Genomic DNA, 24,751 nt, shown 5'->3' on the forward strand with positions numbered 1-24,751 from the left:
TGATTATCTTTACTAAAATCTGTCCTATAATAACACAATATTAAGAAATTGATGAAATCTTCTGTTGTCTAAGTTTAGTGTAAAATTCAAATATTCCTTAATCTTTCCTAACATTATATGTGTTGTATCTCCTTTTCTTCCCGCTTTTATTTTGTTTTGATTATTTTTTGCGATGTTGGGAGTCAATTTTACACAGAAACACAAATCTAATAAAATGTTTTATTTCCATGTCCCTTCTCACCATTAATACATACTTTGTTTTGGTACTCATAAGTTTTTTTTTCTTATTTCCATTAACATTGATTACATAAAACATTGTGAGTGTTTTTACTATTTAAAAACTTGATTTTCTAACTTCAAAATTGTATGACATGCAAAAGAGTGGTACATCACCATTCTATACTCCCCCTGGTATTGAGGAGGGAGACGTTAACCCTTTCTCTAGTTGGCAGACAGACCATTACAGGGAGTGCGATGGGCTGTTGAAAGTAGCACCAATAGTCAGTACTAGAGACTGCTGAGGTGGTTGCCAAGGGCAAAAGGGGAGCACACACACACAAAAGAAATAATTGGAAGCTTCCAAAAGATTTCTGTCCTTCTCATCTTTATCCTCCGATAATTCACTATATTTGATAGTATCATTTCTGCCAATTGGCACCATTAAGTAGCCCCACCTAGCAGGAGCCCCTCTACTACAAGGTATAAAACTGGATGACATTTAATCTCATTTGATGACATTCTAATTGTAAGATAGAAAATTAATTTAAATAACCATCTAGAAGATATCCTTTTTCAAATTAAAATTCATGAATAGGTCAAACAATGTCACAACAGAAAATCATTTTCATTTTACTCATGCAGCCTAGTCTCTTAGAACATGGTCCAGGGTGCTTTGGGATGGTATTAGATTCAATTTTCTAAAGCAATATAAAACAAAGCACCACAAAGCAAATCTAAAACAATAATAAAGGCCCTCCCGTTGATCATCGATTTGCTCGAGCGGGCCCAGTAACGTCTCCATTGGAGACTTTGTTGTTACTGTGTCTGGCATATCGAATAATCAGAAATAAAATAAAACCAAATCCAGAACAGCATGATGCAAACAGAACAAAATCAAAGTCAAAAGACAAGTACAAATGGAGCACTTTCAACAAAAATACTCCCAAGGAAGATAAGTGTAGAGACACCTAGCATAGAGGTTCTATAATCATCTCAAATGACCTCAGGGTCCCAAATGTAAAAAATCCTAAATGCCAAAAAACAGATATTTCAGTTGGGCATGAGGATTCTGAAGTACACTAGTCCTTGAGTCCCTCGACTCTTTCAAACCTTTTATCTATATCAACAACATTTAGGGAGCATAAGGGTAAGTAAAGGATTAGTGTGCAAGACAACTGGAGCTCAGAAACTTTGAGGAGTCCCAAAAATTTCTTCCATGGGAACATCTAGCCTGGAGTGGCTGGCACACACCTAAAGACTTCCAAGACCCCTAGTACCATGATGGGATAGCACCTGATGCCAGGACCATAGCACATGCCAGGACCACCTGATCCACCCACTGGTCCCTGGGAGGGTTAAGATTTCTGGGCCACACAGCTGCTCCTGTTGCAGTCACCAAATTCTTTGATGAAACACAAGTTTGGGTGCTTACTACAAGAAGACCAATACTTATGATATGAGAGGAAAAGAGAACTATAGGGTACTTTTGCTAGCAACCCAAAATAATGGGTGTCCTCCCAAACCATCTTGCTCTCAGGTTAGCGTTTGTGGTCTGCATAGGGAAGCCTGGTAAAGTAAATTAACAGAAAATTGTGCGAAGTAGGTCAGTAGGAGGAAATAATCTGATAAACTTCAGAACTACAGTAATCTTTTCAGAGGGCCCAATGCTGGTTCCTCTCCAAAGTTGAAGCGCATGTCATTGGGTCTAAGCTCCTAAAATGCACTCAGGGGGTCTGGGATTTGCTCTCACTCCCAACTCCATCCATAACAGTACTTGGTTCAATGCCAAACACACAATGTTCAAGAACTTCTTTTTGAGGGGGCTGGGTTGGGGCCTCAGCCAACAATGTTGGGGGATGATATACAGTGGAGAGAACAGACTGTGGTCAGCCACAAGCAAGGCAAACACTTTAACCCCTCTAATGTTTTCCAGCCCTCTATCCTCATCAGAAAACCTTTTGAAATTCAAAGGAAGGACAATAGCTGAGAGAAAGAGAGGAGAGAGAGAGAGAGAAAGAGAGAGAGAAAGAGAGAGAGAGAAAGAGAGAGAGAGAGAGAATGAAGAATACATTTCTCAGGAACAAAATGGAGTCTCTAAATTATGCTTACTTACACAGGCAAGGCAGAAGTCCCAGACCTATGAGCTATCTTACCATCCCACAAATAGATTTCTTGAGCCATCACTGGTTTTCAAAAACTAGAAGCTAGAAAAAACTGTAATTTTTCTTAGGAATTATGTAAGTAGTAAATGTTAATATAAGCAGAAATGTTGCAAATAAATCATCAGTTACCCTTTATTTGGCATTATATTTTTAATTTTAGCCTTATAATTTAGCACCAAAATTGCCTATAATGAGGTATAAGTCCTTTAATACAGGTACTATACTCAACCAATTGGAATTGGTCTCATTGAACAAGTGAAAATGTATTCTTCAAAGCAAATATTTCATTTTATGATGTAAAGGCAAAGCGCCTAAATCTTGCTATATAAACTCTATATCCCTGTGGCATGAAATTTTTCCAGCTCATGCTAAAAGATTGATTAGAGGTATTCACAGATGATGACAAATGAACTGTCTCGACTATATACTCAGGAATATATACTCAGAAAAGATAGAAAAAGAAATATGATAGGGATCAGAAAGAGTTTTTCCTTGGGAAACATTGGCAAAGTACATCTTCTAAGGGAAAAAAGTGAATTAAAAGCAAAATTAAATTAAAAAAATCTTCAATAATGTAAATGCAATTAATTGGTTTTAGGAAACAACTCATGGATCAAGCAAAATGCTGTCAGTAAAGTAGCAAAGTTTCTGAAGGGGCAAAAAGAACAAAAAATCTTCCAAAGGCAAAGCAAAGGAGTCATAAATGAAAAATTACTTCTCACCTAGGTAGCCTACCAAGTGTCCATGTGGCGAATCACCTTGTCTTTCTTTGAGGAACATAAAGGATGACCTCTGGTCCTGACCAATGAATTTCACACTGGATATTTAAGACTATATTCCTGGGGCTAGAGCAATAGCACAGCAGATAGGTTGTTTGCCTTGCACGCAGACAACCGGGTTCGATTTCCAGAATCCCATATTCTCCCCAAGTGCCGCCAGGATTGATTCCTGAGTGCCTGAGCCAGGAGTAACACCTGCACATCACTGGGTGTGACCCAGAAAGGAAAAAAAACAAGACTATATTCCTGTATTGGAGATGAGATGTGGGCCAGTTATTTGTGCTTAGGCTAGAAATTATTAAGTTAATTTAATAATGCACTCAAATAACTCCTATTTGTGTCTGCTGTTTCCATTTTAATAGTAGGAAAAAGAATAAGTTAAAGAAATTAGGCTGTTTGTGTTAAATTATGAGGATTTTCTATTTTGTAAACAAGTAAATGATTCAATATGTTGACACATCACTACAATTTGTGCTAGTTTAGCTTTTAACAGTATACACAAGTTTCAATGTGATAAATGAATTCCAGAATGCAATATGCAATGGTCACAGAGGTATATGAAACTAAAAGGTACAAGTTAACTGACTATAGCAAATTAATGTGTATAGGAATGCATGTAATTACATCAATGGCCAAGATCCAGAGACTATAAAACAAAGCTCCCAGAAGCAAATGCGGCCATGCGACCTCTTATAGTCTAGTTCTCCCTCTCAGAGAACCCTGCAAGCTACCAAGAGTATCCTGCCCGCATGGCAGAGCCTGGCAATTTCCCAGTGGTATGTTTGATACGCCAAAAACAGTAACAATGATGGGTCTCATTCCCCTGACCCTGAAAGAGCCTCCAATGCAACACCATTAGAAGGACAAGAAGAGGCTGCTAAAATCTATGAACAATGGGCATGACAGTGATACAGTGATACAGGTATCCAAAGAGGAACTCCCACCCTGCATGAGAAGTGCATTGTTGGATTAATTTCATAGGTATTCAAAGAAGAACAGGTGATAGAGAGAGAATAAGCAAAATGGAATTACATAATCCCCCATTATTCATCAATTTACTAGAGCGGGTGCCAGTAACGTCTCCATTCATCCCTGTTGCGTGCTAGCGTAGCGCAATAGTATCTGTTCATTCTAGGAACATGCAGAGCCTCAAACCGATCATTCAGGGTCTTGACGAAGAAGTCTGACCATCTTTTAGGTGGGCGTCCACGCAATCTTTTGACGTCCCGTGGAATCCAGTCAGTAATGGCACTAGTCCAGCAGTTGTCTGTAAACCTCATTACGTGTCCAGCCCATCTGATTTTTGATGCCTTGGCAAATGAGACAGCATCCCTGATTCTTGAGCCTTGACAGAGATCACAACTCCAGATTCTATCTCTCATTTGAGTGAAGCATGATATTCCAAGCATAGCTCTTTCAATTCCTCTTTGAGAGACCCGAATAGCGTTCTCATCCTGTTTGCGTAGGGCCCAGGTCTCTGAGGCATATGTTAATGCAGGAAGAACAGTGGAATCGAAGAGATTTGTCATAGCTGGAGGTTCTTTGTCCTCTTAGTTATTTCTTCAATGCTCTTGAAGGCATTCCAAGCCGCTCTCTTCCTCCTGCGTAACTCAGGTGTCGGGTCATTCATCACGTTGATTTCCCAACCTAGGTATATATAACTGTTGCATTCGGAGATGGTGGTTCTGTTGAGAGAAAATGGAGCGTCAGGAATGAGACTGTTTCTCATAAACATTGTCTTTGTAAGATTCAGTTGTAGTCCGACCTTTCCACACTCACGGTCGAAGTTGGTCAGCATTTGTGTCGCTTGGCTGATATTTGGTGTTATTAGAACGATGTCATCAGCAAAGCGGAGGTGGTGTAGTTGCCGACCATCTATCTTCACTCCCATTCCTTCCCATTCCAGTTGTCGCATGATGTTCTCCCTGGTGGCACTGAAGAGTTTTGGTGAAATGGTATCACCCTGCCAAACCCCTCTCTTGACACGGATGATTACTTCTTTGTAGAATGGTGAGATCCTGGTGGTGAGCTCATGGAGGATCCTGATGTATTGAGTTTGTACGCCCTGATTGGCTAGGGCTTCTATGACTGTTTCCATCTCAACGGAATCAAAGGCCTTCTTTAAATCAATGAATGTTAGATAGAGAGGCGTCTTGAACTCCTGAGAAACCTCAATGAGCTTAGTAATCATGTGGATATGGTCGTTGGTACTGAATGCTTTTCAGAACTCAGCTTGTTCACATGGTTGTCCTTCATCTAGTGTTCTGCTAATCCTATTCAGGATGACTCGAGTGAACAATTCATAGATGACAGACAATAGGCAGATTGGACGATAGTTGCCAATGTCGTGGATGTCTCCTTTCTTGTATAGTAGTACAGTCTTGCTGCTTTTCCATTAGAATAGAACCTTGCATTCAGACAGGTAGTGTGTGAAGAGCCATGCCAGTGTATTGATGAGTACCGATGGCAGGTTCTTCAGGTATTCAGGTCTGACCTTGTCTGGGCCGGGTGCTGTTTGTTTCTTTACCAACGAAATGGCGTGTCGGATTTCGGAAGGGAGAATGTTGGGAACGACATATCCATCCTGTGGACTTTGGTATGTGGGCAGGTGGACATGGCTATCGAAGAGATCTGAGTAGAAGTCGTGGATAATCTTCTCCATTGTCCTTCTGGAAGATGTGATAGATGCATCAGGACGTCAGAGGGCAGTCATCTTGGTCTTGTAGTTGGTGAAGGACAGGCGGGCATTACGAATGCTTCTCCTGGCTTCTGCCACATCTACCAGCACTGCTGCTCTTCTCTCCTTGAGGTCTTCCTTTATCACTTCTCTGCGCTTATTTGTGAGCTCAGACATTTGCTTGAGGTTGCCTGAGGCAAGCGCCAAACAAAGTTGGCGAATAAGCTCAAGAGTTTTCGAAGACAGGCGTTTTTTTGTGGCTATCTCTCTCTTGGCGTTCCTCGCACAATCATGGAGGTGCTGAACCAGTCAATTGTATTCCTTGTCAATGTCGTCAACGATGACATTTTCCCCTGTTGCAGCAATAGTGCCAAAGAGCGCCCAGTTGGTGGTCATTCTGGGAGTTCTCTTCTTAAACTTTGCAGCCTTTTCTTCCCGCTGTGTGAAGTAGAATTTTGCACAAAGGAGACAGTGGTCCGAACTTGTTTGGATCTTTGGGAAAACAGCGACATTGGTCAGGTAAAACCGTCAATTGAATATGATGTGGTCAATTTTGTTGTGGAACCATCCGCCAGGAGACTCCCATGTCCAACGTTTAGATTTGGCCTTCTGGAACTTTGAGTCACCATGGATGGTCTTGGTCGACATGATGAACTCAGACAGTCTCTCACCCTGTTCGTTCCATTCTAGGCCATGGGTCCTGATATGGAGTTCTTCGGCTGATCTTCTCAGTTCTATCTTGGCATTTAAATCACCAACAATTATCTTGTAGAAGGCGTGGTCTTCTTTATACAACTTCTCCAGCTCCATGTAGAACTTCTCAGTTTCCCCTTCTTCATAATTGGATGTTGTTGCATAGACAACAAAGATAGAAACTGCCGGTAGTGAGTTTCTAACTTCAGAACATTGATATCTAATGAGATTATTAAAATTAAGGGATTTAATGCCATATCTTTGTGTGGGGTCTGGGATTTTTGTGTGTTGACTTAGCTTTGTTTTTTCAGCTTTTTATATTAGATAAATTATTGTATATTGCAGTGCTGCTTTAGTTACCAAGAACTTCTTTACCTTTTTTTGGGAAATGAAGTGTTGTATTGTTCCATCAGATTTCAATGATAATCTACCTGTATGATATACACTGTTTGAAAGTCTATTTGTTTCATTGTGCTGGATAATCACATCATCCCCTTCTATCTTATGAGGCTTTATTTGAAAGATTAACCGTGAATTTCATAGGAATTTTTTTATAAGTAATTTGGGATTTTGGCCTAGCTGCTTTCAGGAGAGTACCTCTATCTTTAGCTCTTGCCTTTTAAATTAGAAAGTTTCTTGATATTTGGTTGAGTCTACTCTTATTGAGAACTTGTGAATTTTCTGGACTTGGAAATCTAAGTTGTTCTTCAAACTGGAAAATTTTTCTGTGATTATTGTCACAAAAAATATCTTTCTTCACCTTTCTTCTACTGAGAAAAAGCCCTTTGTTTTTCTATTTTCTTCTTTTGTCCATTATAAATAGTTCCATGCATCATGTCTTCTATTCTGATGTGTTCCACTAATTTTGTTAGTTTGCTCACTATACCATCTTTTGACGTTTTTCTTTTTCTTTTATTTGTGTGGAATTTTAATCTCTTGCTGAAATTTTCGTCTATTATTTCCTTCAATCCAATAAGCAGCTTAATAACTATAATATTGAAATCCACATTCAGCAGAATAGAGAGGTTTTCTGTGCTTGGAATTTCCCCAGAACTTTGTCATTGTCCACTGATTCTTTTTTTTCTTCATTATTTCTGGAGCTGTACTTGCCTCCATGGGTTATGAGCTGAAAGGAAACCCTGGGTGATAAATCAGGTGTGCACCTTACTGATGATCGTCCAGGCATGATTCATGAGCTATCAAGGAGGAAATTAGAAGCAGAAAAGGCTAAGGGACTAACACCTGTGCCTTCAGGCAGGCATCGGAATGCAGAAGAATCCAGGCAACTTTCCTCACCGTGCAAGGTGTAGTAAGGGGTTAGGCAGACTCTACTGTTGAATTCTAATTATCTTTCGGCAATGTCATTTTTTCTTGATTTTTATTTTTTAATTATATATTTTTATTAAGTTGTTGGTGACGATTTGCTAGATTCAATATTCCAACACCAATTCCATCACCATTGCACCTTCCACCACCATTATTTCCAGTTTTCCCAACCACCACTCAAGCCTGCCATAATAGCAGTTCCCAAGAATTTTTATTACTTGTTATGAATAATTCACTAAAATGATCAAATGTTTTCCTTAGAAAAAAGTATGCAAAGGTTGTTGTATCTCGCTATGGAGTCATTAAGCCCCTGTATAAAAGATTTCTAACATGTTGTTACACATTAAGACTTGGGTGTTAACATTTTTTCCAATCGAGATCGACTGCCCCCTACTTTACATCCCATCCAATGTTGTGTGCTTTACCTGGTTTAACAGTGGTGTACAGACATGGCCACATTTGCTCTAGGGATTCTTAAGTTTTAAATGGGGTGATACAGCTGGAGTTAAATTTTTACTGTATGGTGACTTTAGGATCTGGAAGTATATCTGCAGCTTGTTGATCTCTTTTGAGGTTTATTGAATCTCTAAATCATGGCTGGTTAATGAGCTTATGTATCTCAAGAGGCAGCTCATGGGCATAATGCCAGTCTCCTTAAAGGATGGAGAAATGAGGGTAGGTAGCCCATCCCCCACTCCATGAGAGCCTGGAGATTTCAGTCAATAAACCTACATACCTAAAGTTCTTTAACAGATCAATTTCTGGATGAGGTTTGTCTGGAACACTGGAGTTCGGGTTTGATCATTGCACTGATTGTGGAGTGTGGAAGTTATCGTCTACCCAGGCTCTGTTTGGATGGGTGGTTGTTTCACCTGGACCCCATAAGACAGATGAGACTCAGTCTGGCTGAGAAGTCTGTAAGCATCTCTTTCTTTCTTGATTTTTAATGTCCCAATAGTTTTACACTGATTTCTTTTTCACTATAGTATAAGATACTTCATCAAATCTTACTAGTCTTCACATGGGTTGTGTTGGCATCATTATGTTGGCATCATTATGGCATCATTATGTCAAGCAGCTGATTACTGAGACCTTACCCTTTACTTCTGATACAATATCTCAAGTATCCCATTTCACCGTTGCCCATATATCATCTGGTTTGGGTAGTTCTCAAGAATATTACTTTGCACTACTGAAATCAGGAGCATATTGAAGGAAATAAATAAAGAGCAGGAGGAAGTAGGGCTTAGCAGTCAGTGTTTTAAAGTTTCCAAGAACTAAGTGTGAAAGCATCAATGTGAGAGTCTCCTAGAGCTTCATGGGAGGCCTTCCTGCTGATGTATGAGGCAGAGTCAAAAGAAAACACTGTATTTAATGTATTTAATAGCTTGTGATATCTATCTAGTCTTTTTGATATTCTTATATATCCTGGTCAACTGTTCCCCTCTCTTAGTCATGAAGATTCTAATTCAAAATTCCGGGATGTATAAAAGATAAATGTGATCCTGCAGCCATGTCATTCAGAACTGGTTACCAAGCTCTCAGTCAACATTTTCATTTTTCTCAATAGGGGTGGTGATATTCATCAAGTAACTCAGCATCATAGAATCCAATCAAATTCATGCTGGAACTGCACTCAGGAAGACTGGAATTCTGCAATTCTCTTCCATTTGTGGCTCACTATACAGGTCAGAAATGTGAGTTTTGTTTCCCAAATAGAACAAGAGAGAGGAGTTTGGTTTGGGATTATTCACTGTGTTTTACTGATTCTATTACCCTTGTAGACCTATTCAGCTTTTTATAAATGCACATCTTAGAAATATTCCTTCAGTTCCATAGCATATGTTGTAAGATCCCAGAACTCTAAAAGAAATACTTAAAGGAAGAAGAATGCCAACATAGCTGTTTAATGAAACTGGGCAACACTGTAATACTGACAACCCAAAATTAATTTATATGTTCCAGAGAAAGTAAAAACATCATGAAACCTCCTGGGAAGTCAGAAAGAAACAGAATAGGGACCAGTTAACAAAATTCTGTCACTGTTGCTGTCCTCCCGTTGTTCATCAATTTGCTTAAGTGTGCCCAAAAACATCTCCATTGTGACACTTATTACTATGTTTGGCATATCGAATACATCACGGGTAGCTTGCCAGGCTCTGCCGTGCAGGCAAGATACTGTTGGTAGCTTGCCGGTCTCTCTGAAAGGGGTGGAGGAATCAAACCTGGGTCAGTCACGTCGGCCATGTACAAGGCAAATGCCCTACCCGCTGTGCTATCTAACAGAATATAGGAAAGAACATAGGTTGTATTCCTCTGGTTTGAAAATCAGCAAAGGCCTTTGAAACTCATACATATGCTCCATTTCTAATCCTCAGTTTAACAATATCCATGAAATTAGTCTGTAAAATAGGGTGTATCATAAACAATGTTACTACATTCTACGTGGCAATCAATGTTTAGAATAACAATGCCCACAAGATGTCCAGCAGGAAGTAGAATTTTAATAGTATTAATAAAATATCTTGATAGTTAAAAGATTAGAAGACCTAGTCAAATTGAATCTTTAGTATACTATACTTTAGGTCGTTTTGATAACACATCCCAGTGTCATGATTCAGAGTAAGTGAGTGTTACTTTTTCTGCAGTCTTGGCACAGTAGAGACAAACCCTGAAGAGGCCCAACTCAAAGGTGAAAAAAGGAAAGAACTCTTAAAAGTGCTGAGGAAAACAGTGGTTGCCCAAGATTCGATATCTCGAAAAACCTTTCTCATGTCTTACAACAGCTAGAAGAAAAGATCTTAAGCAGCTAAAATCTCACTTACAACATTGCAAGGAAAAAGTGCTCCGGGAAAGTCACTTAACATGTCTCAGTCAAATAGCCTTTAAGATTTACAGGCATCTCAGAGGAAATCTTTAGAAGAAAAGCAGAAGCAGTTAGAACAGAAACTAAAGGAGTTAAGAGACTTGCTGAATGTAGGAAGGCAATAACAAGAAGAGGAAGTCAGGTGAAAAGAGGAAGAACTGAGGCAAGCAATGGAGATGCCCCATGAGATTTGGCGGTACCTGGAAAAGTCATTTAAAGAAGCCATAGAAAACATGTTGAAACAAATCAACCCTACAGAGCAGACACTGCCCCACCAACAAAACCTCCAAGCTACAGAGTTGGTGAGGTCAGCCTCTGGAGGTCTGGCCCTGCAGGGAATTTATAAAACTTGCTTCCAAAGAGACCTGCTGGAAAGGAGAGAGGAGCTACTCAGTGTTCCCAAACAGTTCTCACTCATTGGGCCTGAGCACGGCACATGGATGGAAACAAGGGAATTTACATCTTCTCAAGAAGAATCCATCTTCACACAGAAAATAAAAAGGCTGGGATTCAGTGCATCTGCCATAGGCAAAGGCAGTGGTTGGGGATGTAGTTTGGAAGATGGAATAGATCACAGAAAACATTCAGAATCCATGGAAACCAAGCAATTGCACTCTGAGCACTCTTATTTCTGCTCCACCAAGTTCATGTATGTCCCGCTGGTCTCCTGCCACTTTCCCCATGATCAACTCCAGCTCTCCAAGGCAGCTCTTCAGGAACTGAAGTGCATTGAAAACCTTCTCAGTCACCTTACAGGCCCAGACAGGGTCCATGTTCTGAGGAGCAGGACTGAAAATTTCTTCCAGAGGTTTGGCTCTCATGCTAATCAGGGTCCTCTACACTTGGGAGGAATCTACTGGTGGAAGGCCGTTTCACAAGGTTTCCAAAGTGAGCAGCTGATGAAAGTAAAACAGCAATCAGTAGAAATGCTAAATGCTTACATAAGAGACAGCTTCAGTGACTTTGGCGTGACTGCTGCTGCAGGAGATTTGTCTTCCTCTGATTCCTACACAACCTCTCAGGATACAGCCTCCAAAACCCTCCAAACAAGGATACAATTATCTATAACCCAGACAGGTGGCCCACTAGAAACAAATAACATTATTCAGTGGAAATCTGGCCTCGTTGCCAGTAATCAGACCTGGTGCATCATTGACAGGGGACTTCAATTGGTACCCATTTGGGAAATCATTCTGGCCAACCATGAAAATGATTTTATGAATCATTTTCAGGTAGCTACTTGCCTGATAGAAAACTACAATCACTTGACTAGAATCAATGCTCAGATGCCAGCAGGAGAAGATTTACTGAGTGCTCAAAAGGAGGCTACTGATTTCTTAGAGACTGTGAAATCCTGGGAGGTATCTGAACCAGAAGAACAACTTAAGCAACTGATAGATTTCATGCAAATGTTGACCTTGAAAGAAAAAGGATATAGTTGCTGGATTAGCATATGCCTTGCAGATTTGAGTCTGCAAAATTTTCTGGTAAATACTGTTAATTTGTGCAAAAATTCTTCCACTAACAAAAATCGACTCATTAAGTCTCAGTTGTGCAGCCTTCTGAATCCCCATATCTACAATGTGAAAACCTTTCCCCAGAAACACTCCATTATGAAGTGGCTCTTCCAGTCAGAATCAGAAAAAGAGGACATCAACATCACTCAACTCTCTGAATTAATGAAAGTGCTAAAAAAAACCCAAAGTGTTCTCATGGAAGAAGAGGCCAAATCTCAGTCCCCAGAAGTAGTAGAGGAAGCTCAAAGAAAGGCCACTTATAACGTAAACATGTCCTTTGGCTGTATCTTGAATCACCTGCAAGAAACACGACAGCCAAACATACAGCTCTTGCTGCTTTCCATTGCAGTTTGTGTAGGATATAATGTGGTTAAGAATACTTTTCAGCATCTTCTGGGGAGTGAGGAATTATCTTTCCTGCTGAACGAAATACAAGCTGCCCATGATAAACACCAGGAGCTCCAAAATATTTGCAGCTACAGGGCTCAGGCTTTCCTGGTGCTCACAGCATTGACAGCTACTATTGGAGTCACAGCTGTTTCTCCAGAGGTGAAAGAACAACGCTTGGCACTGATTAGAGAGTACATTGGACATTCCTTGACTGCAGAAGTTGCCCATGTCCTTAACAAATTTGTGACATATGATTGGGAAAACCTGGAAAAAGACCTGAGATTGCTTATAAATGGAGACTGTGATGCCACCATGACTTCAGTGAATATGGATGATGTGAAGAAAGACTTACAGAGTATCCATTATGAAAAGAAGCCATCCAACGAAACACATGACACTGATGAGTACATGTGTGAGGTCCACAAAAATAGAACTCTTCTAGAGTTACTCCAGAGTCTAGACCTAAAAGATAAGTTCCCCAAAAAGATGACCAGGGCTGACTTCCATTTGATCTATAGGATTTCCGTACATAATAACAAACCCAGCAATGAATGGGAACTTCCCTTCCATTTTTTGCAGAAGTTACTAATGCTAGATTATGGACTGAGATACCTGGTTTGTGACAATGGTAAAGAAATAGAGAGTCAAGTTTCTTCAGGCACATTAAATCAGGATAATAAGACTTTTGATCCCTTTGAAGATGATTTTGAAGACAATGAGAATTCCATTCCAGTAACCATTCCCAGACCCAATATCCACCCGATGGACATTCAGATGTCAATTCTTCACTGTGCAGATGATTTTGCAAGACAATATATTTTGGGAAAACTTTCCATTTGTCAGTTTGCCCTCCCCCTTCTTGTGCCCAATCCCTGCAATTCTCAGATTGAATTTTACCTTTGGTCTCTCAGTCAAATTAGGAGAAGCTGGCAGCAAAGAAAGAAATCACCAAATGAGAAAAACAATTTCAATAATCAGCAGATTAGCCAAGTTCCTACTTCCATTATATCTTTTATTAGAGTTGGAAATGGCCTGTCTGCTTCCAAATCTCAGATAATGAATTGCCTTCTCAGTCAACGGAAACATGATATCTTTTTTCACCGACATTGCAAAGGAAGCAGCAAAGACTGTCTCTTGATGGGGGGTGTGGTAGAAATCTGCTGGTTCTGTCCTTCAGGGCAAGAAGAAGACAGGTTTGACAGTTGCTTGACCTTTGCCAATCTTCATGGAAATGCAAAAGAATATCAACAGCAGCTCACATTCCTCCAAGAAGTCTCTTCTGTCCTTGTGATCCTTTTGGTGACTACTGATGACAATGAAGAAAATCGAAAATGTGTCCGTCACCTGTGTCAGTCATCAAAGCCTTTCATCTTGTTATATGACGATAAAGAAAATATGACCAAGATTTCTGGCCAAAGAGTGAAAATTGGGATCAAAAATAGAAATGAAGCAGAATTATCGAAGGAGCTCACAACTGCTATTAAAAACTTGCTAAAATACTCTCACTCCACATGCAGTTTAGAGGACTGTGCCCTTCTTGCTCGTAAACAAGGATTCCTTATCGATGAAGACCAGAGAGACTGCAAGGAAACCAAAGAAAATGCAGGACTTTTAATGAGCCATCTAAAAAAAATGGAAATAACTCAGATGAAGGAAAGCTTATTACCTCTTCAGGGACAACTGTGGCATGATTGGTGCAAAAAAGACAAAGAACTCTATCATCTGAGAGAAAAAGGGAATCGAAGCATTGAACAACACAAGAGTGATACAGAGACAGAGAAACAAAAAATTAGGCAGGAACAATTGGGGAAGGCCTTTCCACCCAACCATTTAATGAAAGAATTCCTTCAATTTTTCCAAACATTTTCAGAAACTAATAAGAGATTATACTTCTTGCAATGGATAACTGTGTTTTTGGACAAACTGACTGCACCATACCTGGAAACCCTTAATGCAGAGAAAAAGAGCCTGTGGTCACAAGCACAAGCAGAAAAGCATAAGTCATCCAAGAGTAATGACTGGAAATCGTTAGTAAATGATATCACAGTAATCTCCAAAAAGATTAATGACTGTAGCTTGGGAATTGAGCAGATTCTCAGGGAAGTTGGTCAGATCTATGAAGTTCTAGAAGAAACTCCCATCTTGAAAACTACGGAGACATATTTACTCTCCCTGCCACAGATCGCTGCAGAGTTGATGATATCTGGGGTTCCCATTGAATTGATGGATGGGGAAGCTTCCTACGTGCCTCTAAAGTGGGTGACAGCTGTTTTCAATAAGGTCATTGAGAAACTTGGAGACAAAAAGCTGTTTGTTCTCTCTGTCCTAGGATTACAGAGTTCAGGGAAATCCACCCTCCTCAATGCTCTTTTTGGGCTACAGTTCACTGTCAGTGCTGGCAGGTGCACCCAGGGAGCCTACATGCAACTCCTCAAGGTGGAGGAGACATTTGCAGAGGAAATCGGATTTGACTTTTTACTTGTTGTGGACACAGAAGGACTTCGGGCCCCAGAACTAAGCAACAAATCCCAAAATCATGACAATGAGTTAGCGACTTTTGTCATTGGGCTTGCCAACTTGACGCTGATCAATATTTTTGGGGAAAACCCATCAGAAATGCAAGATATTCTACAAATAACTGTCCAAGCTTTTCTGAGGATGAAACAAGTGAAAATCTCTCCAAGTTGTCTATTTGTTCATCAAAATGTAGGGGAAGTTACAGCCAAAGATCAAACCATGGAAGGACGAAGGAGGTTGGAGCAGAGACTGGATGAAATGGCAGCCGCAGCAGCTGAACAAGAGCAGTGTTCAGATATAACCTGCTTTAGTGATGTCATAGAATTTGATGTCAGCACTCAAGTCTGCTATTTTTCACATCTCTGGGATGGCAATCCCCCAATGGCCCCTCCTAATCCTCGCTACAGCCACAATGTTCAGGAACTCAAATATCAGATTCTTGAGATTGCCAAACAGAAATCCAGGAGAAGCATCATGAAGATATCAGCTGTAAAAATGAGAATTCAAGATCTGTGGAAAGCCCTGTTGAGTGAGAACTTTATTTTCAGCTTCAGGAACACACAAGAGGTTCTGGCTATGAGCAAACTGGAAACCATGTATAACTGCTGGAATTGGGATTTAAGGCGTCATATACTAGGCTTGCATGACCAACTCATGAACCAGATTCAGAATGGAAAATTGCAGACTCTTGGAACAAACATGCTTGAGAATCAAGTTTCAGAACATTATAACAACATCAAACAAAAAATGGAAAAATATTTTGAGGATGATCCAGACAGTGAAATTCTGATTCAGTGGAAAGTAAGCTTTGAAAATAAGCTAAGACTTCTGAAAGACGCCCTCATTTCAGATGTCCAAAAAAAGGTCAAATTAATGGCCAGTTTCAAAAGAAATCAAGAAGAATTGGATAGCAAAAAATCAAGTTATGAAAAGGAAATAGTGAAAAAAAGTCAACAGTTGGCCTTAACTGTCAAGGGCCGAGAGTTAAGTAGTGAAGAACTGTATCAAATATTTGATCAACTTTGGAAAACCTGGATCTATGATGTAACCTCAAATCATCAACCTACTAAAGAGCCTGACATTGATAAGGATTCTGAACATGTCCTTTTCTGTTATTTCAACAAAGAGAAAAACATAGTGGACATAATTAAGAGTCATTGTGGAGAAAGTTTTCAAATCCAATATGCCAAGCATATCCAAATGAAGAAGAACCATTTCAATTTTACTAAGCTGAAATTAGAGACCCAAGATAAAGAATCCATAAATGTGACTACTGAACGCATAGTCTCAAGATTTAATGAAACTCTTGGCAAAGTTCAGAAGCAGCAGCATGATTACAATTCCCATTATTTTCATGAAATACTTAGAATAATAGATGAGGAGGTTAAATCTGCATTCACCCAGGAAAGGTACACATTTAAAACTGAATATAAAATTGATTTGGCTTTGAGTTTATTTAAAAAAGCTTCAAAAACTTTTAAGGAGATACACAGGGCATTCAAAGAAGCAAATGATCCTGTAAACTATCTGGAAAGGAAGAAAGATGAGTTCTTTATGAGTTTTAAGATATCTTGTGAAGGAGCAACCAACATCAAAACGTCTGTTGATTTTCTGTGGAGCAAACTCATTTCTGCTATCTCTACAACCTTGTGGAGAAGAGTGGTTTGTCAGATGGTTGGACAAATTCGAGGAACCTGTCCTGAATTCAATGTGAACAGGTCTAACCTGGAGAAACATATCCTCATCTCTCTGGCAGAAGAGGAAAACTTTGATAGGTACTGGAAATATCTATGTGATCCACAATCTTTCTTTAGAAGTTTCATTGTGAGCCAGGTTCAAAAATATTACTCAGGTGAAGGAAGTAAAAAAATGAAATCATTTTTGAAACAAAATTTAGATGACATTAAGGAAATCATCCGCTCAGCTATTCATGATTCAACAGAAATAGCCAAAGATAGAAGCAGTAATGAGACTGCATCAGAGTGGTTGAATTTGTTCTGTGATAGTCTAGGAAGTGACTTTGCCTTTCCAAGAAAAGACCTGATAAGCATTGAACACCAAGAGGTAAAAGATCTTGATTTTCTTAAAGATGCCATGAGTGATGCTTTGGATCCTACAATGGAGGACTTAGAACAAAAATGCTTAAATACAAATGAGGAGCATGTGATGCTTGAAATCAGTGACATTCTTTCTGAACATCTCTCTGGCTGCTGGGAAAAATGTCCCTTCTGTGGAACAGTCTGTACAAACACAATCCAGGCACATGATGGAGACCACAGTGCTCCCTTCCACTGTCCAAAGGCTCTAAATGGGTGGAAATGGCGTGCAACAGACCACTTTGCCATTGATTTCTGTACTACTTCAGTAGCAAGTGACTGTCAATTTTATGTGGGAGATAAAACTTTCCCATACAAGACCTATCGACAGGCAGGAGGGGTTTTTGCCACATGGAGCATCACTCCAGACTTCTCCACCCAGCTATACTGGAAATGGTTTGTCTGTCACTTCAGATCAAATCTAGAAGAAAAATACAATTTAAAATTTGAAGGTAGGGGCCAAATCCCTGACGAATGGCACAGCATCACAAAACAGAATGTGCTTGATCACTTGAGAAAACAATAATACTCAGTAATCACCCCCCCAAAACGTTTTAATATTATAATAAAATGTGCAGTAACCAAGCAACTCTCAAATAACTCCTCCTTACAATATCAATCTTTATTATTTTCATGCTTCAGTTTAAAAATCAGAAAAATAGCATTTCAAGAGCTTGATATTACCTTTCAAATAACTGTTTTTCATTTTATCTCATCACTTATAGTACAAAAATAAATTTCTAAAATCATACACATGATAAAATCCATTTAAAATAGGTTTTCCACATGTGAAACTATTGTTCTGCAAAAAGTGTTAATTTGAATACATCTAAAATAAAATTTTTCGAGCAAGTCATTTTATTTATTTTATTTTTAAAAATTTTTATTAGTGAACCATCATGAGGTACAGTTATAGACTTACAAATTTTTGTGCTTGGGTTTCAGTTATACAATGATCAAGTACCCATCCCTCCACCAGTGCCCATTCTCCACCACCACTGATCCCAGTATCCCTCCCACCCCCCATCACCTCCATCCACCCTGTCTCTGTGGCAGAGCATTCCCTTTTATTCTCTCTCTCCTTTTGGGTGCTATGGTTTGCAAAAGAGGGATTGAGTGGCAATCTTGTTCAGTCTATAATCTACTCTTGGCATGCATCTACCATCCTGGGAGGTTCCTCCCAACACTTGATGCTCCCTTCTCTATCTGAGCTGCCCTTTCCCCTAGCATGTGCGGCTGACCTCCAAGCCATGGAGTAAACCTCCTGGTACTTATCTCGGCTATTCTTGGGTGTTAGTCTCCTGTTTTGTGACTTTAGGTTTCCCAGATGAATGCAGTCTTTCTTTGTCTGTCCTGCTCTTTCCAACTCATTTTTCCTAGCATGATACTTTCTATGTAATACCACTTGTATGTAAATTTCATGACTTCATCTTTTCTAACAACTACATAGTACTCCATTGTGTAGATGTACCAAAGTTTCTTTTTTTTAAAGTGCTAAACTTTTATTCTAGTTTTAATTTAAAGTCAAGATCAATCAAAGATAATACATTATTGCTCTCCTTCCCCAAGATTTATATATTTTTTTAATTTTTTTTGTTTCTTTCTTTTTTTTTTACAGTTGTAGATTTACAATTTTTTGTGCTTGGGTTTCGATTATACAATGATCAGATACCCATCCCTCCACCAGTGCCCATTTTCCACCACCATGGATGATATTCCCCCACCCCCATCCCCCATCCCCCCTGCCTCTGTGGCAGGGCAATACCCTGTGTTCTCTCTCTCCTTTTGGGTGTTGCGGTCTGCAAAAGAGGCATTGAGTGGCAAACATGTTCAGTCCATAGTCTACTTTCGACATGCATCTCCCCACCTGGGAGGATCCTCCAAACACTCTTTATTTGGTGCTCCCTTCTCTATCTGAATTGCCCTTTCTTCTCGGATACCCTGCTGGCCTCTAAGTTATGGAGTAATCCTCCTGGTGCTGATCTCAGCTATTCTTGGGTATTAATCTCATACTTTATTACTTTATATCCGCCAGATGAATGCAATCTTTCTATGTCTATCCCTCTCTTTCTGACTCATTTCGCTTAGCATGATACTTTCCATATTGTACCACTTGTATGTGAATTTCATGAATTCATCTTTTCTAACAGCTACATAGTACTCCATTGTGAAGATGTACCAAAGTTTCTTTAACCAGTCATCTGTTCTTGAGCAATCAGCTTTTTTCCAGATTCTAGCTATTGTAATCAGTGCTGCAATGAACAAACAAGTGTCACTTCTACTATACCTTTTTGCCTCTCTGGGATATATTCTCAGGAGTGGTATTGCTGGATCAAATGGGAGTTCAATTTCTAATTTTTTGAGAATCGTCTATATTGTTTTCCAAAAGGACTGAACCAGTCGGCATTCCCACCAGCAGTGAAGGAGGGTCCCTTTCTTGGCACATCCACTCCAACACTGGTTGCTTATGTTCTTTTGGATGTGGGCCAGTCTCTGTGGTGTGAGATGATATCCCATTTTTGTTTTGATCTGCATCTCCCTGATGAGTAATGATGTAGAGCATTTTGTCATGTGCCTTTTCGCCATTCGGATTTCTCCTTTGAGAAAGTTTCTGTTCATTTCATCACCCCATTTTTTGAAGGGGTTGGATGTTTTCTTCCTGTGGAGTTCAACCAACATTTTGTATGTACTTGATATCAACCCCTTGTTGAATTGGTATTGGGTGAATATCCTTTTCCATTCTGTATACTGTCTTTTTATTTTGGTCATTGTTTCCTTTGAGGTACAGAAACTTCTTAGTTTAAGATAGTCCCATTTGTCTATCTCTGTTTTCATTTGCTTGGCCAGTGGCGTGTCATCTTTGAAGATACCATTAGCTTCAATGTCTTGGAGTGTTTTGCCAATCTTATCTTCAGTGTATCTTATGGATTCCGGTCTGATGTTGAGCTCTCGAATCCATTTTGATCTTCCCACTCTTGTACATGGTGTTAAGCAGAGATCTGAGCCCACTTTTTTGCATGTAGCTGTCCAGTTTTTGCCAGCACAATTTGTTAAAGAGGCTTTCCTTACTCCACTTCACATTTCTTGCTCCTTTATCAAATATTAGATGACCATATATTTGAGGGGAGATGTCTGCATATTCAACCCTGTTCCATTTGTCTGAAGCTCTGCTTTTGTTCCAGTGCCATGCTGTTTTAATTATTACTGCTTTGTAGTAGAGTTTGAAGTTAGGGAGGTTGATTCCTCCCATTTTCTTTTTCCCAAGAATTTCTTTAGCTATTCGTGGGGGCTTATTCTTCCATATGAATTTCAGGATTATTTGCTCCATTTCTTTGAAGAATGTCATGGGTATCCTTATAAGGATCGCATTGAATTTGTACAGTGCTTTGGGATGTATTTTCATTTTGACAATGTTAATTCTCCCAATCCTTGAGCAGGGGATATCTTTCCATTTTCTCGTGTCCTCTTTTATTTCTTGAAGTAGCGTTTTGTAGTTTTCTTTGTACAGGTCCTTTACTTCCTTAGTTAAGGTGATTCCTAGGTACTTGATTTTCTGGGGCACAACTGTGAACGGGATTGTTTTTTTCATGTCACTTTCTTCTCTCTCACTATTTGCATATAGGAAAGTCATGGACTTTTGGGCATTGGTTTTATAGCCTGCAACTTTATAAATCTATTTTTCCTAGGAGTTTCTTGGTAGAGGTTTTAGGGTTCTGTAAGTATAGTATCATATCATCTGCGAATAGTGAGAGCTAGATTTCTTTCTTTCCTACCTGGATGCCCTTAACATCTTTTTCTTGCCTAACTGCTATTGCAAGTACTTCCAGTACTATATTGAACAGCAGAGGAGAGAGTGGGCATCCTTTTCTCATCCCTGTTCTTAGAGGGAAGGCTCTCAGTTTTTCCCCATTGAGGATCCCTGCACATGATGGAGACCACAATACTCCCTTCCATCGTCCAGCAGGTCTCATAGGATGGAGATGGTATGGAACACACCAATTTTTTATTCAATTCTGTACTAGTGCAGTAGCAAGTGACTGTAGGTTTCTTGTAAACAATAAATGAATCCCATTTAACACTTATCGACAGGCAGCAGGGGCTTATGCCACATGGAGCATCACACCAGGCTCCTCCAACCAGCCATACTGGAAATGGTTTGTCTGTCACTTCAGATCAAAGCTAGAAGAAAAATACAAGTTAAAATTTGAAGATAGAGGCCAAATCCCTGACACATGGCACAGCATCACAGAACAGAATGTGCTTGATGATTTGAGAAAACAATAATACTACAGAATTACAAAAATAAAGTTTTAGTAGTATAATGTACAGTAATCAAGCTATTTTCAAATAACTCTTCTTTACAGGATCAATCTCTATTATCCTCATGTTTCAGGTAAAAAAATCAGAAAAATATTATTCCAAGAGCAGACTATTATCTTTTAAATCACTGCTTTTCCATTTTATCTCAACTCATAGTACAAAAATAAATTACTAAAAACATAAACATGATAAAATTCTTTTAAATAGATTCCTCATATGTCAAACTATTGTTCTGTAAGCCATGTTAATTTTAATACATCTGAATTATAAAATTTTTCAGAGCAAGCAATTTGAAAACTGTTAATAAAAATAACTATAGATTGCTATAAAATTGAAAAATTGCTTTATATTTATATCAAATAGCATACAGATTTGACTGACACTGCAATTTAACTTTTTGTTTTTGTTTTGTCTTCACATTTGAGAAGTTTCTAACATCTAAATAAAAAAGTCCACAGAAAACTCATGATTCTGAAGAATAAAGTGCAGTGTTATTTAGAAAATATTTTTCAAAAATGTAGAGTGTTACTTAAAAATCATCTATCCTGGAGGGTGTGGTGCCACCAGTGGGTCAACCTGTATGAGGGGGACAATTACATCAGTAGTCTGATGGTGCCTTCAGGTTTCTGGTATCCCAAAATTGCCACTGTGCCTCTGACTGACCCAAACAACTAGGAACCAAGTTTCTTGAGGAATTAAATGGCCAAAATAGGCATTTGGAAGTCATGTCCACAAACCACTTCCAGCTCAGCTATACAGCTCATTTATAGGCCTTGCTTCACAGACCCATAAATAAATCTCAAAAGAAATCAGAGCTGCAATTAATCCTAGACCCACACAAGGCTGAACACAGCAGGGTAAATCACAATGGGGGGTTGGGGAGAAGAACAACCCCTGGCAGCTGATTGCTCCCACATTTGAAAATCGCCACCTCCTTATATCCCTGGAAGCACCTTCAGTTACCCCCATCAACTTTCTCCAGCACCACCATGTAAGTTCTTCTATCAGGCCTGCTTCAGAGACCATAAATAAGTCTCGAAAGAGATCAGAAGCCACAGTTAATCTTGGACCTGCACAAGGCTGAACAGACCGAGGTAAATCACAAGGGGTACGTCAGCCTGGTGCCAGCTCAAGCAGAGCCCTGGCAGCCACGTGTTTCCCCAATCCAAAATCACCACCATGTCCCCATCTGTACTGCACCATCTCAGGACAGATCTCGCTGAGATAGAATCTGCTGAAAATTCAGGTATGCGGGTTTTCTGACTGAAATCTCCAGGCTTTTTCTGGGTCGGGATGAGCTACCTCCCCACACCTCCCTGTACTGCTATAAGCCTCGACAGTCACATCCACACTTCAAAGCTGTCATTCAGTTAAAAAAGCTACTCAAGCCTTACCTTCTTGACAAAAATACTGTCTTGAACAACCACAATGCCCTTTTCATACCTAAATTGCAAATCATAAGGCACAAAAGAAGAGAGAAAAAGAAAGGTACTGGCCAGAGAAGCATGCTGGGGCAGGGAGAGTATTGGGGAAGGTAGGAAAAAAACAGGGGACATTGGTGGTGCGAAATGTACACTGGTGGAGGGATGGGTGCTGGTTTATTGTATGACTGAAACTCAATCATGAACAGCTTTGTAATAGTCTATCTTATGGATATTCAATTTTAAAATGGTTTTCATCATCTGTTCTAGGAAATAATAATATAGGATATATGCATGTATACATTTACATCAATTCAGCAAATATTAAACAAATAGAAAAACCCATTTTTCTTGTCTAGTACTTGTTCTTATCTAATGATCACCTTCTTTCCCCCTAGCACATTGCAGTTACTTTTGCATGTTTTAAAATATATTTCCACAAGAATTTTGATATATAAGCCTCGTGCCATGCACATATTAGAGGAGGATTGGCTATTAAAACAAAATTTATATCAGCAAGTATTCTGTAAATCACAGTACAGAAACTAATTTTTTAAAAAAATGGTATCTTCTGATCTGAATGCTAAAAGTAAGTCAAGGAACAAACATAATAAACATTCAGTACCTGTAATGCAAATCATTATATTCAAAAGGAAGGGCGGAATTCCTGCTATATAGGCAGACTGGTGTTGTTGGGGAAGAGAGAACCTGAGGACATTGGTAGTGGGAAATATACACTGGTGGAGGGACTGGTATTGGAACATTATAGAATTGAAACCCTATCATGAACAACCTTGTAACTGTGTATGTCATGATGACCCAATTAAAAAAATTAAAACATTGTGTGAGACTAATATCCAGGAACAGAAGAAACAGGAGCCAGGAGAACGGGTCCATGGATAGAAAAGAACCAATAGGACAATAATAGTTGGAAATGATCGCTCTGGACAAAAACTGAGTGCTGAAAAAAAGTAAAAAGTCATACATGACAACCTTTAAGTACCTGAGTTATAGCCCATAATGACGAAAATAATGGGAAGGCAAAGGAGGAGAGAGATACAGAGAGAGAGAGAGAGAGAGAGAGAGAGAGAGAGAGAGAGAGAGAGAGAGAAAGAGAGGAGAGAGCCTGACATAGAAGCAAAGGGAGTGAGTTTGGAAGGAAACTGGAGGCATTGGTGATGGGAAATGTACACTGGTGAAGGGACAGGCATTGAAACAGTGGGGTTTTTTTTTTCTGATTACACAAAGAGATGCTCAGGGTTATTCCTGGTTCTGTACTCAGGAATAATGCCTGACAGTGCTCAGGGAACCATTTGGGATGCCAGGGAACGAACCCCAGCCATCCATGTACAGGGCAAATGCCAACCCGCTGTACTATCAATCCAGCTCAGATGTTGGAACACCGTATAACTAAAACCCAATCATGAATAACCTCATAACTCATGTATCTCACAAAGAATCAATATTTTGAAGAAAAAAAAGAACCCCTTTGTCAAGTTTTTTTTTTCAATTCCTTCCCTTTGTCTGTTGGTATTCCATTTTTTAAATAAGTCTCAGATGGATTTTGGAAGGTATTTTTATGTTAATTTGCTTTAATTTGGCTATTTATTACGTTTCACATGAGTTAAACTAATCATTAGTTTTCTCACTCGTTCTCTACCTTATTTTGCTTAATATAATCATCTAAATGTATTTGAGTCTTCAGAATTAGTAGACAGGCTTTACTGACTTTACATTTAAGAAGTTGAACTGAGGGGGTATGGTGCCG

At 39.4% G+C, this 24,751-nt stretch overlaps 1 protein-coding gene across 1 annotated transcript in view; it reads left to right on the forward strand.

The window, feature by feature from the left end:
- Window positions 1–17,946, forward strand: part of LOC130025412 (interferon-induced very large GTPase 1-like) — a 44,692-nt gene extending 26,746 nt beyond the window's left edge. The window contains 3 exon segments of the mRNA XM_056116365.1: window positions 10,505–10,588; window positions 10,590–10,693; window positions 10,696–17,946. Of these exon segments, the coding sequence (XP_055972340.1) occupies window positions 10,505–10,588; window positions 10,590–10,693; window positions 10,696–17,768 (7,261 nt within the window). The 3' untranslated portion in view covers window positions 17,769–17,946.
- Window positions 17,947–24,751: the final 6,805 nt, after the last annotated feature.

Source organism: Sorex fumeus, unplaced genomic scaffold (genome assembly GCF_029834395.1).
Source record: "Sorex fumeus unplaced genomic scaffold, SorFum_2.1 ptg000030l, whole genome shotgun sequence".
Taxonomy (NCBI): domain Eukaryota; kingdom Metazoa; phylum Chordata; class Mammalia; order Eulipotyphla; family Soricidae; genus Sorex; species Sorex fumeus.